The sequence below is a fragment of the Hemicordylus capensis genome, chromosome 3 (assembly GCF_027244095.1).
Source record: "Hemicordylus capensis ecotype Gifberg chromosome 3, rHemCap1.1.pri, whole genome shotgun sequence".
Lineage (NCBI taxonomy): Eukaryota > Metazoa > Chordata > Lepidosauria > Squamata > Cordylidae > Hemicordylus > Hemicordylus capensis.
In genome coordinates, this window is record NC_069659.1 from 250,613,400 (window position 1) to 250,628,869 (window position 15,470).

At 42.6% G+C, this 15,470-nt stretch overlaps 1 protein-coding gene across 15 annotated transcripts in view; it reads left to right on the top strand.

Annotated features, from left to right (window-relative positions):
* Positions 1 to 15,470, top strand: part of CFAP46 (cilia and flagella associated protein 46) — a 252,958-nt gene that overhangs the window by 79,107 nt on the left and 158,381 nt on the right. For all 15 annotated transcript variants that reach the window (XM_053308139.1, XM_053308141.1, XM_053308145.1 and 12 more), the window contains exons 20-22: positions 4,699 to 4,911; positions 7,420 to 7,639; positions 10,887 to 11,036. In XM_053308139.1, the coding sequence (XP_053164114.1) occupies positions 4,699 to 4,911; positions 7,420 to 7,639; positions 10,887 to 11,036 (583 nt within the window). The remainder of the gene's footprint in view (positions 1 to 4,698; positions 4,912 to 7,419; positions 7,640 to 10,886; positions 11,037 to 15,470) is intronic.

Below are 15,470 nucleotides of genomic sequence, written 5' to 3' on the forward strand. Positions count from 1 at the left end.
CTGAACTACTACACCGTTCTACAAGTTTGTGCACAAGCTAGTGACTAGAGATGTGCATGGAACTGGTTCAGAGGCCCTTTATGGGCCTCCGAACTGGTTCGAAAGGCGGCCAGTTCCTCCTGTTCGATGGCACAAGGGGTGCTGCTTTAAGAGTGGGGGAGGGTCCACTTACCCCTTCCTCCGCTGAAGTTAATCAGGGCAGCAGAGTACCTCCCCCCCCTCCGTTGTCCGGATACAACCGGAAGTACCCACTGCACCTGTATGCACTGTTGCACACAGGCGCAATAGATACTTCCGGTTGTATCCGGACAATGGGGCAGCAGTTAGGTACTCTGCCACCCTAATTAACTTCAGAATAAAGGAGTGCTGGCGGGGGAAGAGAGGAGGGAGGGGTAAGTGCACTCTCCCCCACTCTTAAAGCAGCACCTCTGGTGCCACCAAACCACCCTTGCTTGCCTGGTTCTGTGCACATCCCTACTAGTGACTACTACATCAAATGCACAGCTTAGCACATTTGTGGGAAAGAAATGCAAGAGACTGTGACCCTAACAAATCTTTTAACAGCTACAGTCTGTAATATGCAGTTTTAGACCTCCAGAATATTTGCCTATATAGAAGTTCAGGACAGAGGGCAGTATCTTCTGAGCAAGAATATGGTTTTGTCATTATGTTCTATGATGGCTATGTATCTTCAAGATAATTTCACAACCTTTTCCTATACTCGGTTTTCTGCTCATGTTGAGTTCATTAAGGCAACCAACCTATTACCTTTAGCTGATTAATGGTCCAGCTTTTGAATAATTAATCAATGTTTTTTCGATTGTGAGCCCTTTGGGGACAAGGAGCCATTTTATTTTTGTATTTTTATATATATCTGTAAACTGCTTTGGGAACTTTTGTTGAAAGCGTATATAAATATTTGTCATATTTGTTGTATTCATAATGTATCAGCCAATTAAATTCAGGTGCATTATACAGGGAACAGTTGTTTTTCTTAAAACTGTGGATGAACATGCCTGTTTTCTTAAGTATGATAACATTTCCACTTAAAACAGCTGCTAGTTATTATTGGCGGGGGGAGACTTCTCAGTTCTTTTCATAAAAGTTATGAAGTAGGCATTGTTCTGACCTCCTTGGGCTTGGGGATTGAACTAGTGATTAAGACAGTTAAAGCTGATGGTACAAATTGGTTGGTCTTTATTATTCATTATTTTTAACACATGTGATTGTTAAATTTGACAGACACCAGATACCTTACTCACAATGCAGAATAGCTTTTCACAGGTTTGGCTAGGGTAAAGTGCTCTTTGTCCAGGTTCCATGCTCATGCAACGCTACCTTTTGAAGTACAAAAAGAAGTACTAGCTATGTTGAATCAGCTAGTGCTGTTAGAGATTTAATTGGTCAGATAAGACAGCAGTTCTGGTGACCCTAAAAGAAGGAGTTGTAAATGCCCTCATTTTGTCTTTCTACTAGGGATGTACATGCACCCCTCCTGGCTGCCTTGAAAGTGCATTTGTTATAAATAAACATATTGTCACCAGAACTACACAAAAGTGCTGGCAGGATGCTTTGGCTAGCTTTTGGGACTAAGGGGGAGTCCATGACTGCAATAAAGATTGATTGATTGATTGATTGAAGTGGGGAAATTAGCTTGAATTAGAGTACAATTCAGACACAGCATTAATTCAAGCAAGTCTGGCATATTGGAAAGATGAGAGAGACACGATTATAGTTTCAAAGCTTTATTTGGAGTAAAAATCGGGAGTTACAGAAGGCAAAAATAGTTTGATTAGGGAATTCAGTAACTCAGCCAGCATTTTTAAAAGAGAGTCCTTTAATGATAAGTGCCTGGAGAGCAAGGAAGGAGGTAGGGAAAGAGGTGAGGAAGCCCAGATATAGTGGGGGATAGCTGAGGTGTGAGGTACTCATCCTTCCTGGGTGCATTTGGTGCACAAAGGGCAATCTGGTGCCTCCTCAGGAGTAGAGAGAGAGGTGAAGCAGGGATGAGGGGAGCAGCCTTAGCTGGTAGCGTGAGAGTCCATAGGATGGTAGAATCCAAACAGAGTCTGAAGCCATGTGGCAGATATTTTTGAAAACGTGCCCTGGGGCAGTCTTTGAATCATTGGTCATGCCTCCTTGGTGGGTAGGATGTTTGTGGCAAAACAAAAGTCTCCATTGCTAGGGTGAACTTAGTCATTGCAGGTGTGTCCTCTGGATAAGTAAGGTTGAAGCTATGCAAGTATTCATGTAAGTAGTGAAAATGGTTTTATGTGCCTACTCTTTCGAAACTAAGGCATCCCAGCTCCAAAAGTACAAATCTTTTGTTTACTATGAGCGTTTCCTCCCTTATTTTTATCATCCACTTCATTAAACTAATGAGGGGGAAATGGCCATGTTTGCTCATCTCCTCTGAGCATCCCAAGTGTTACCGCTGGATGAGAGTATCACGCCCAAGACAGTTTTTCCTTTTGATTGGTCTACCAGCCAGCTTGACTCCAAAAAGGAGTGGTCTGCAAGACCCTTTTGTAGTCTTGTGGACCTTTAACCTGGAGGCATATTGCCAAACTCTACCTGTGCTAATGACTGGCTCATGCCAATGGGCTGGAGCTGTGTGTGGTGGAAAGTTTACTGAAGGCTGCTAGCCTGTTAACCTGGCGTGTTTGCTAAATCATGGAGGGGGTGCCTTTCTGTGCAACCCCAAAATACTGCTTTCAGCAACAGTATGCAAATCTTCTGTGCTTTGCAAAAGATCTTGCAGTCATTCCTAAATAACTCACTTGGCTTCCATCTCTGCTGTCTTCTCTTCCCCTTGCCTCAAGTCCAGTTTCCCCTTGCCTTGGGGCACTTTGAAGGGCAGGTGGTAGAGGCAAGTGACATTGCAGGATCAGGATGAAGGTAATGGATGACACTGCAGGGCTCTGTTTGATCTAATCCTGCTCACAAGGACTTGGGGAGGGGTGTTGGCATTCAGAGTGCTCCTACCCAATGTTTATTATAGCTCAGTTTCCTACCTCTGCAGGCCCTTTTCCAAGAATCTGAGATACCTGGGGGCTGGATGCTAATCTGAGACTCCCCCTTACTTCTCATTGCACTCTGTTTCAATGTCATTTCCCCCCCTCAGTTGGAATCATTTTTCCCCCAAGAGCTGATAAGGTCCCCTCAAAGGCCTGGGGTAATTGCTTCAATTATCCCCTAACGGCCTAAACAGGTTGGAAGCAAGAGGTGCATAAGAAATGCAAGTGTCTTATGAAATGAAGATACATAGCTGTGCACAATCCTGCCATTAGTTTGATCTGGATAGTGATTCCATCGACGTTAATAAAAGATGGGTTCTGCGCTTCAGGTAGAATTCGTTAGCTCCTCGAGACTACTCTAACCGCCTCCTGCATGTGCCCTGCAGTACCTTACTGCGGCGGTTAGGCATCCCTATCTCAGTTTCTTTCTGATCGCCTTAGCAATCGGACCTTTGGATCTTTGCAGCTCCTCAGACAAGACAGCTATTCGTCTGTGTAAGCAGCCATCAACAAGGCCAACGGCTATCGCAACAAAGATTGTCATATTGGCTAGTAGAACTTATAAAGATGACATATGATCTGCAGAAGGTGACCCCTCTGAGCACCATAAAAGCTCATTCCACCAGGGCATACGCCACGTCGGCAGATCATTTGTCCAGCGTCAGATTTAGCGACATCTGTACTGCTGTGTTGTTGGCCTCAGACCAAACTTTTGTAAAACACTATGCAATAGAACTTTGCTCTGCAGTGGCGGCTGAGATTGGCAGGGCAGTACTGAAAAGAGTGTTGCAATAGTTTGCACCTCCCACCACCGTTTGGGAAACCCGTAATTCACCCATCTTTTATGAACATCGATGGAATCGCTATCCAGATAAAAAGATTGCTTACCTGTAAAAGGTGATCTGGTAGTGATTCCACAACATTCATAAATCCCGCCTAGCTGTCCCCCATTGCAAAGTGCAAGCTAAAACAAACAAACAAAAAACTGAGGAAAGCAACAAAGGATTGTATGTCATCAGTTGGACATCAAGAAACTGAGAAAGGGACGCCTAACCGCTGCAGTAAGGTACTGCAGGGCATGTTGAGGAGGTGGTTAGAGGCATCTTGAAGAGCTAACGAATTCTACCCGAAGCAGGTCTGCGCAGGCGCAGAATCTATCTTTTATGAATGTCGTGGAATCACTACCAGATCACCTGTTACAGATAAGCAACCTGTTTTTCTTCATATTGACAGTACTGTCTAAAACAGAAGTTTCCAAAGTTAATATGGTAGCTGATAATATATGTAGGACAGGTCACGGAGAAGTAATGGATATGTGGCCTCTACATTCTGTCTCAAGTCTATGTTTTAAACCTTGGAAAGTTAGAATATTTTTACGTCTGTGTGAAGGTTATTGGGGGAATGTGAATGTATGTGCATAAATACAAATCTTATGGGGTATTTGTGTGTACAGGAGAGCACCTGTTGTAGAAGATGTGGGTCTCAGAAGGTAACAAAGGAAAGAGAACACCTAAATACTAAACAATGGAGTTTGTTACTGGTGTGTTTGAAAATAATAGCATTTTAGAAACTAGAAACTAGAAAAATGATGCTACTTACACGACAAGTCCTTCGTGTATTGATTTTGTAGTTTTGTTTGTTTCAGCAATTTAAAAATCCTTCTTTATTGTTAATTTTTTAGTAATTGGATAACTCACTTATCTCAGTATGCTATGGAAAATTTTCTGCGGGCTGCCAAAATTGGAGAAGAGTTAAATGAAGCATGGATTGTACATAACACTGTAGTATATGTCTTAAATCACAATAAACATCTAATTGCTGCAAAAAGACAAAGAGAAATTGTGGATTCCCTCCAAACTCTCTTCAATGCAACTAAACATACTGGGCACAGTGGGTAAGTTTTGAAAGAGTTTTGTTGGGTAGATCAACTTTTTTTAATGTACATGAGAACAAAATCTTTTTTTAAAAAAACTGATGCTATATTGTTTTTACTATGCTGTATCTTGGTATCACTAAAGGACACTGGTTGGGATTGTATTGTAGCAATTAGTAGTGTCTTTCACCTGATAGAACAAATCTTCCCTCTATTTCCCTTTGATTTTACACATCCTAGCCATTTATAAAGATGAGTAAGCAATACTTTTATAAATTGTATCAGAGTAGCCAGTAGTCATGAAATTGTGCTGTGCAAAACTGAAAGAAAAGTGGATCACACAGGATAATTTCCTAGTAACAGGATGGTGTGGCATTTCACTAGGTTTTGTTGGTGTATGCAGATTTAATACATACTGTACTGTTCATTGTAAATATTATTGTAATGAAAGGCCATCATGTACATTATTGTTAAGACTATAAAGTTGTGTTTAAACATTAAGAGAGAAATAATCAGATATAATTATATAATTAGCATATATAAGCTATGTTTATTAGCTTATATACACAGGAGGCTGTTCCGCTTGCGGGCGTTCTGTTCTTGCCTGTTTCTGTGGTTAATGAAACTGTGAATAACAAAACCTTAACTCTATGAGGCTTGGGGGAGGGGTTTGGTTCCTAAGCACACTAAAGTGTGTTGAAAATCACAGTAAAAAGGGGGGGGCAGAAATAAGCACAGTAACTTTATCTCCAGCAATGCCCCCCAAACTCCCAAATCCTCAATTTTTGTTCTTTTTTGAGGTTTGTTTTGTTTTTGCAGAATAGAGCCACAAAATAGCTCCACAAAATACAAAATGGCAGCAGGAAATGTTGTTGGAAGTCCTTTCCAGCCACTCGAGATTTGCGGATAGACAAAAATAACCCTATTTTCACCCTGTGAATAAACTGGGTCCCTATGATCCAACCGCAGATACACTATTCCACAAATGGAGAACTTGCAAATGGGGATCACTTGTATTAGCTTATATAATTAGCATATAAGCTATTTTTTAAAATTGTCTAATTTGATACTGAATTTTCTTCTGTTTGAAATGCTGATTGATTATTTTTCCCAGTTCATAATTGTGGCAGTTCTCCTACTTAATAGCCTGTAGGAATATGCCGGTCTACCAGCAGACTCTAAACAGCATATGTTGCATGAAGGTGCTATTTTATAGGGATGTGACTGGAACCACTCCTCCACATTTCAGAGGTGGTGGGGCTGCTCCCTTAAGGGCGGGTGAGGGTGCACTTACCCCTCCCACTGCATTTTCCCCGCCGGTGCTTCGTTGTATCAAAGCCCCTTGGGGCGGCAGCATACCTCCCTGCCGCCTCACTGCCATTCTCGGCTGGAAGTGGCCAGAAGTACTGGGCATGCATGAAGGGTAAGTGCACCCTCACTCGCCCTTAAGGGAGCAGCCCTGCCACCTCTGAAACCCGAAATGGCCCCAGTGGCCGAAATGTTTTGGAGGCTTCTATAATGGCCTCCGAAACGTTTTCGGGCTCAAGTCTACTATTTTATCATCTGGCATCTTGATCTGTAGAGGCCCTATGCAGCAGCATTAATAATACAATCAGCTTCTTCACATGATCCCTGCCAGGCTGTGAATGTATTATTATTATTATTATTATTATTATTATTATTATTTATTACATTTTTATCCCACTCTTCCTCCAAGGAGCCCAGAGCGGTATACTACATACTTGAGTTTCTCTTTCACAACAACCCTGTGAAGTAGGTTAGGTTGAGAGATGCGTGACTGGCCCAGAGTCACCCAGCTAGTTTCGTGGCTGAATGGGGCTATGAACTCGGGTCTCCCCGGTCCTAGTCCAGCACTCTAACCACTACACCACGGTGGCCCAGCATACTTCTGCAGACAATGCATGGGGCCTACTGCATCTGCTAAGTCATCAGCCCTTACTTGATAAGACTATTCATTCATTTCCATTCTCCCATAGACTGGAGCATGTATTTCCTACATGTTAGCAGGGTGAATGTCCATGCCTCTTTTATGTCCAGACAGGGATGCAGTGGCTGATATCTGGACTAAAGCTGTGTGAGGAAGCAATGAATTTAGTGGCTACAATCCCAGTTCAGAAGCATAGATTTAGTGGCTACAATCCCAGTTCAGCAGCACAGATGTTTGTGTATTGTGGAGCAATTTTAGCTGATGTCCCTTTCTTCTGAAAGCACTCTGTGCCACGCAAAATTATGAGCTTGAGGGTTGCAACGTTCTCAGGGACATGCTTTCAGGTGGCAAATCAGGAGATTGGCAAAAAACAAAAAAACAAAAACCCCACCGCGCAAGCATCCATGCTGCTGGAGTGGTAGATAGAGTGTCACTGCACACATGCTTCTTTTGCTTGCATACACACAGCCTTAGTCAGGATGCTGGCCAGTGTTTCTATAGGATAGTGATGTGATTAAATTCATTTCCATATTCTATTTTTAAGATCTTGATTTCTTCCTTTGTTGACTTGTTTTGTTCAGGAATACTACTCTTTTGGTGAGATTATGTAATGCTCTGGCTCGAGGCTTAATCCTTCCATGGATTCCAAAACCAGTTTTCAAAACGGATGAAAAGAAAGTTATGGAAGAAGGACCAATCAAACGTAAAAAGGCTGCTCCAAAAGCACATGAAAAAGTCCCTTTTGTACCAACTTTGTCTGTGGATCCTGCTGGGATTCATGATATTAAAGCAGCTGTAGAGGTACATATTTCCATTAGTTTTCTGTAAGGCAAATGGATTGTATAGAGTAGAGGTGACCAGATATTAGTGTATTAGGAATATTTCTTCAGACTGGTATTTAAGTGTGTAAGCCAAGTATAGTTTTCTTTTTCAGTTAGCTTCCCCTGAATTTGTGTGAGTCTGCTCCCCCACCTATTTTTGTCCAGCACTTTTTATTTCTTTTTTATTGTTTATGTTGAAATGATTATTTAAAATTTTTGTTATTTTAAGCCACTTTGATTTTCTTTTGAAAGAAAGGCGGGGTTTAGTTTTTTGAAATAAAATAAATAAAAGCATATATTATAGTCACTGACTAACTTAAAATTGAAATTAAAAATAAAACAATTAATGTGTCCCCCTTAAGGAACCTATCAGAAGCATTAAGTAGCTCCCCTAATATGGTGGTGAACAGAAGGACATAAAAAGAACTCTGCTGGATCAGACCAAATGTCTATCCAGTCCACCATCCTGTTTCACATAGTGACCATTCAGATGCCTGTTGGAAGCTCACAAGCAAGGCGTAAAAGGCAAGAGCTGCTGCTGCCCCACCAGCAACCTCTATTAAGAGGCATACTGCCTCTGAAAAATGAAAGTTCCACATAACTATCATGACTGATAGCCAGTAATAGACCTCTCCTTCATGAATACACCTGACCTCCTTTTAAAGCCTTCTAAGCTAGTAGCCATCACCACATCCCATAGCAGCAAATTCCATAAGTTAATTATGCACTATGTGAAAACATAACTTCTCCTATTTGTTCTGAGCCTCCTGTCATCCAATTTCATTTGATGATCCTAAGTTTTTGTATTATGAGAGAGGTTGAAAAACTCTCTGATGATTTTTCCCTATACTTTAGGCATGGTGTGGAAAAAGTAGATAAAGAACAGTTTTTCTTCTCTTATAATACTAGAACACTAGGATGCTACAATATTAGAATATTTTATGAACTGCTATCATGTCCACCCTTAGTCACCATTTTTAGCCTACTTTCCTTAAGGAAAGTAAGCATATGAGATCACTAGCTCTCTCTGTGTGTGTATGTGTGTGTGTCTGCGTCCCTATTAACTTCACAATGCATGGACCAATTTGTACCAGGTGTCCCTACCTCTGCAGCATAGTTTGTGATTATATAATCCACCCCAATTCAAGATGGTGGACATATGAACGTTTGAAGTGCAAGTGTGCTAACTTGTGAACCACCTCACCGATTTGAACCAAATTTGGTACAGTTGAACATAAGGATACCTCAACGGCATAGTTTGTGATGATATTATCCATCCCTGTTCAACATGGTGGGTGTGTGAACATTTGAGGTGCGTGGGACATAGGGACACCTCAGTGGTGTAGTTCGTGATGATGTCATTCACCCCAATTCAAGATGGTGGGTGCATGAACGTTTGAGGTGGAAGTGGCCTAACTTGTGAAGTGGCCTAACTTCCGTTTCACTGTCAGTTTAGATAGTGAAAGGGAAGCAGGCAAATTAGTTCTTCCCAGAACTAAATTCTAATTTGTAAACTAAAGTTTAGAAATTCTATGTTCTAAACCAGGCTTCCCCAAACTGCGGCCCTCCAGATGTTGCTGAACTACAACCCACAGCATACCCAGCCACAATAAATTGTGACTCGGGATGCTGGGAGTTGTAGTTCAGCAACATCTGGAGGGCCGCTGTTTGGGGAAGCCTGTTCTAAACTAAAGAAGGCTAGCAATAAACAGAAGTGATTGAGGCAGCAAGGCTAAAGAACTTAGGGCACCCTAACTAAGAATATTTTAAGATCCCTGACTGCTGCTTTTCCTTTCAACACATCCTGGGAACAGGACAAAGTTTTTAATCTACCAAAAATGCATAAGCAGAAGGGGAATGAAACATAAAACTGCTGCAGTATAAGGCAATATACTTACTCCACACTTACTGTGTGGAGGACGCTCTAGCCAGATGCTGTGTTCCTACAAAGCCAAGAGAAGAAGCGCTTAGGTCTGCTGATTTTCTTTATACATGAGCTGGCATCCTTACTGAACCTGCTTATAATTTGCATTTGAATTAGCTCCTCAAAGTCTTGCCCCTTTCCTCAATGGCAATCAAGACCTAAGAGACAGATACAGTTCTGTGGATTTCCACATGCTGGTTAGCAGTAGTGCAGCCTGACTAGTGCAGTAGTGCAGCCTGAATGTTGCTGAAGATGAGCCCCAATGCATTTTTAACTGCTCAGCATCAACATCACTGTTGATATACAAGCAAAAGCAGAGAGTATGTGACAAAAGTACGGCACTTTCTCCCCAATGCTTGGGGAGCCCAAAAACTGACTGGTTCCAATTGAATGTATTTTCAAGGATTAGAAGAAAAGAGCTGAATATTCTCCACTGGCTTCTACTTGACCATAATCTCAGAAATTATAGTAACAAATGAAGTTACTGCTTTTCACTTCTTTGAGGACACACACAATCAATATTCACATTACAGCTCATCTCCTTTTCAGCAATGTTTTCATCAATTCATCATTTTATCTTTTTAATGTATATTTCTCTAAGGCATACCCGTGGCTAATCCCATGTGTGGCAGCTCTCGCGAGAGTCCAGAGAGCTACCAGATAGCCACGGAATGGGTGGGGTGGAAGAAAATGGTGGCAGCTGGCTGGCTAGTTGAAGGTGGTGAATGGCACTGACCCAAGAAAACGGTGGTGGGCCAGCTGTTGGGCAGGCAAGGAAGAAGACAGTGGGCAGGGGATGGGCAGGGAAACAAGAAGCGGGCGGGCAGGGGGTGGGCAGGGAAGGAAGAAGACGGCAGGTGGGGAAACAGACTACCGGCGGGTGGGGAAGGAAGAAGACAGCAGGCAGGGGGCGGGCAGAGAAACATGAAGACGGCAGGCGGGGAAGGAAGAAGGCGGGTGGGCAGGGGGCAGGCAAGGAAGAAGATAGGTGGGGGAAAGAATGCAGCGGGGCGGGCAAGCAAAAAAAATGGCGACAGGCAGGTGAGGGGAGAAAGCAGTGGTAGCAGCGAACTAGGCACAGATGCTCTGCACCGGATCAGCTAGTATTCATTAATTCATTCGATTATCTGCCTTACTATTCTCAAAGGCTAACTAACAACTTCTTTAGATCTTTTACTCCACCACAAGATTACTATATAACTGAATGTAAAATGAAATAATCTCAGTGTAGCATCTGAATAAAATGTTATATTTCTTAAGATTGCCTTTTTTGGTTAGACATTTGTAAAATACTGTTCCTTAGGTTTGTGAATTTGCCATGAATTTGCCCGATGGAAGTGTTCCTGATGAGCCAGTACCTATTGCTGTACGTCAAGAGATTATTGCCACCTGGGTGAAAGCCAAACAATTAGTTCAGCATCATATTGTGATCAAGCATGTTGCTGAAGATGAGGTATTAATTCTTATATATTCTAATAAATAAGAATATAATATACAGTCTAATAAGGACTTTAAGAGTCCTTATTTGAAAAAGACAAGTCAGGTATTGGGTACTTGATTACAAATGTCAGCTTTCAGTTTGGAATAAGGTTGCAATCCTGCACCTAACTAAGGCCATGGTGCAGAATGGTTCCTCGTAAGGCTCCAGGTTAATCCAACATGCAGGATTCTGTTTTAAATGTGCTGGCTGACATCCACACTAGCACTGTGCTAGTGCAGCAGGAACACATTTTCAGGTGGCACAGTGTTCTAGAGGCACAGTAGAGGAAAAGAGAGATCAGAAAAATCATACACACACACACCTTGTGTGACAGTGCAGTATTATTGTGGAAGTTAGCACTGCTGCACCAATGTCAGCTGCCAATTGTGGATGACAGCTGCCAATTTTTTAAAATGATTTTTTAAAATTGTTACTATTCACTGTTGTTATGTAGTATAATTACCTTTTTATATGGAGTGCAGAAACAAGAACCAGTAATAATGCTGGCATTGCCTTCCAGCCAATCATAGAACAATCTTTTGAACATATGTATCTACATCATGATCTGTTGACCATCCATAAGAATGGGGTCTGCGCCTATGTGGGACCTTCACAGGTGGAATGCTATAGCTCCTCATTGTACCTGTGTTCCATCTTATGAACTCGATGTGATCATTATTTAAGGCAGCTGGATGCCATTTTCCCCAGTTCTGTTCCAACTGCCATAGCGATAGGGCCTTGTCTCTATTGCTCCTTGTCTCGGATCAGTTCTTTGTTCAAAGTTCTCCTGCAAGGTAAAGTAAAATCCTCATTGTTCTTCCAGACTGACCTTTTTTCTTCTACAGTGGACCATAGAGCAACCTTTAAAAGGTTTTCGGAGTGCAGGGCAAAGTTACCATCTCAAGATCACCACGTCTCCTGTTTGATCTGTTTGCGTGAACGACACAACACAGAAACTTTTAAAATTTGTTGTTTTCAAATCAAACTCTCAGACTGCATGTGGCTTTATATGTTGATGTCCTGAAACCCATGACACCGAGACCAAATGCCCCTTTGACATTGACGTCGATATCAAAGTTGATGCCAACACTGACTCCAAGGGCCACAGAGAAAAAGCAATCAAAACCCTCAGCATCCACTGCTTTGACCAGCACTTTGTTGGACCCAGTATTTAAGCCTCTACCACCACCAGAAAGCTCTCTTTCTCCCTCAGAAGAGGGTTGTATCCACTGCCTATTATCCACTGCCTACTACAGGTTGCCTCGACATCCTGCTCCTAGACAGGGCCAATCACAGCTTTGCCTGCCACCAGGAAGGAGGGGCAATCAACTCAATCTCAGTTTTTTGCCCTGTCTCACTCCAGCAGGTGCCAAAAATTTTTGTTCTGTGTTCTTGGTGATTTTGAGGAGTGTTTCTGAGCTTTGTTTTGTTTTTGTTTTGTCTCCTTCCCCACCTTCCCTGTGTGGCTTAGTGCTAGTCAGGGGGTAACGGGGAGACAGAGCCATGGGTTTGTGACTAGTTTTGCCTCCGCTGCAGTTTTTGGTGAATCTTTTACAACATGAGGCATCCGCCAATGCCCCACACAGTGAAAGAGAGGTTTATCCCCCTCTCTCAGAGGATTCCGTGGCACACTCTGTGTGCCGGGCCAAGTGGGTGGCGGCGACTCATCCCGCACCCAATGCTCAGCCTCCAAAGGCCGCAGAGAAGAAGGGAGCGTCGAGGGAAAAAATTAACAGGAGTTTAGTGGCACATAAGGCTCTGCTTTGGGAGGAGTTGCTGGCCAAAGGGGGATTCAGCACCCTGGCATCTGGTCTGTTTTCTCCTCTGTCTATGGGCAGTGTTCCTTTCCAGGGTGGACTGTTCTCCCTGGAGGGTGTTGTGTTAGAACTAGGAAATATTCCTTGTGGGTCTTTTCATAAAATTTATGACGTAGGCATTGTTCTGACCTCCTTAGACTTGGGGAAAGCGCAGCTCCTCGGCTGAGGATTCCTCAGTGCCAGCACCTAAAAAACATATGAGCCAAGATTCGGCTTGGGAAAAGACACCATTGGGGCTGCAGAGTATACTTAGTTATCCCAAACACACCAAGGCCTCAACATATCCACAACCCCGAAAACACTGGGGGATGGACTTTCTGCCGAACAACATGCAGCATCAGAGCCATCAACGCCGAGACCCTCAACTTTGAACGTCTCTCCTCATGATGTGACTCAACATCTAACAACTATTTCACCTGCCATAATGATTCACTCCCTGGCACCTTCGACACCATCATATTGACACTGAAAGACATTTTCACAGTTGAACACTCTGGTTCTCATTGCATCGAGACTGGTCACACCTCGACATCGAGAACCATCTTCGCCTCCACCAACCATCAATGTCAAGGATGACCTTGAAGATTTGGATGCTGGCTTCGACCCATTCATCGCTCGCACACTGTTGTACATTCTGGACTCTAATAGTAGTACACTTTCAACTACTACAAAACGCCAAGCACATCTGCAATATGTTACCCAAAATGCACGTAAATCGGCATTGGCCATCCAATCATATTTCCACCAAGATGGAACTCAATTTGTACCAGCCGCCCTTAAGTTATTTACAGCTAAAGCCTGCTCTCAGTTGCTTTATGGGTCGCAGTTGGGCCCATATAGTAACTGCACACCACTAGAGATAGTTCAGACAAAGTTTTTGAGATCTATTTTACAGATCCCTAGATGTGTTCCCAATGTAATATTGAGGATGGAAACTGGTATGCCTAAGATGGAAGCCCGGATGTGGTTTTCCATTCTCAGCTTCTGGTTAAGATTGTCTTTTTTTTCTACAGGCCTTGCTCACCTAATTTTTATTGATAAATTTAATTCTAGTTGGAAGCAGTCAATATCTCGCCAAATAAGTTTATATGGCTTTAGTCTGGATGGTTTATTAGAAATGGGTTTTTGTCGCGCAAGACTGATATTAAAGCAGCAGATCTATGATATGGAAATGGAGACTGATCGATCTTTAATCTCTAAAGTTTTCCTAGGTCTACAAATGTATAACACTAAACCTGCGAATTACCTGGGTAAGATTACCATTACTAAGTATCGCAGGATGTTTACACTGGCCAGATTTAATGTGCTACCTTCAGCTGAACTAGAAGGTAAATTTAGAGGGATCCCAAAAGAACAGAGACTATGCCCTTGTGCCTCTGGAGAACAGGAGTCTATCTTTCACATTTTACTCTGCTGTCTCTTCTATAGAGACTTACAAACTTGTTATATTTCCTCATTACTGATTGATTTCCCAGGTCATACAGATGCATTTTACGTCAACTACCTGCTCTCAGATCAGAATGAGGAAGTAACATTTAAAGTTGCTAAGTTCTGTGAGGCAGCTAAGAAGGCTAGACAACAGATGGTAAATCAGATTATGCAAACGGGAAACTGCTGATTAGGATGAGTCCATGTTCCTGATTATATTATGTATATATTACTACTATATTATGTATATTATTATGTATGTAAATTTTGGTCTATGACCATAAATAAACATCATTGATTGATTGATTGATTGATTGATACTACCTTTAAGGGCTTCCTGCCACAAAGTTTAAGTGATCCAGATGGAGAACCAGGTGTAGAAATAGTTCAAACCACAGCTCCTGGGACACTTCCTGTGTCACCGGCACCCATCATCTTCATGTCTTCACAAAGCCTGTTTAAACCACCAACCTCTTTTGCTTTAACAGCCTCTCATCTGTCTGCACCTCTGGCAGGTAGTTCACATTGGCACTCATGCAGTTTTGCGCACCAAGCCCCTACATCTCCTACATGGGGATCATCTACAGGTAGCATAGGCATGACCAATACTGGAATGCCCTATGGCTACCGGGACTATAGACTATGGAATGCTCAACAACATAAGCTGGCACAGACACAGTCTGCCATTTCATTTTCACTTTCCTCCACTTTGGCGAGGCCAGTGCCTGTTAAAATCTTAGCTGGTTTTGAAACATCTGTAAGTCCACTGTTAATCCAACAAATCACTGCCGACACCACCTTCACGGCACTTCACACTCCATCATTGATTGCCAACTCCATCAAACTGGCAAGCCACGCCCCTGCATGTCAACATGTAACACCAGATCTCTGGGTCCTCAAGATAATTTATGTGGGATGTGCAATAGAGTTCAAGACCCTACCAGTTTTCTCAGGTACACTCATGTCATCCTTGTTCGAAGAGGTGAGAGACTTGGAGAAAGAGGCTGTTGCCTCTGTACAGTGGACAATGAGGCAGGATGGGTTCTGTTCCCATTATTTTCAGATCCCAAACAGGGTGGTGGAATTCATCCCATCATGGACTTGCATTAGTTAAACAAGTGTGTCAGTGTGAAAAGGTTCTGGATCATGACGCTGCAAGACA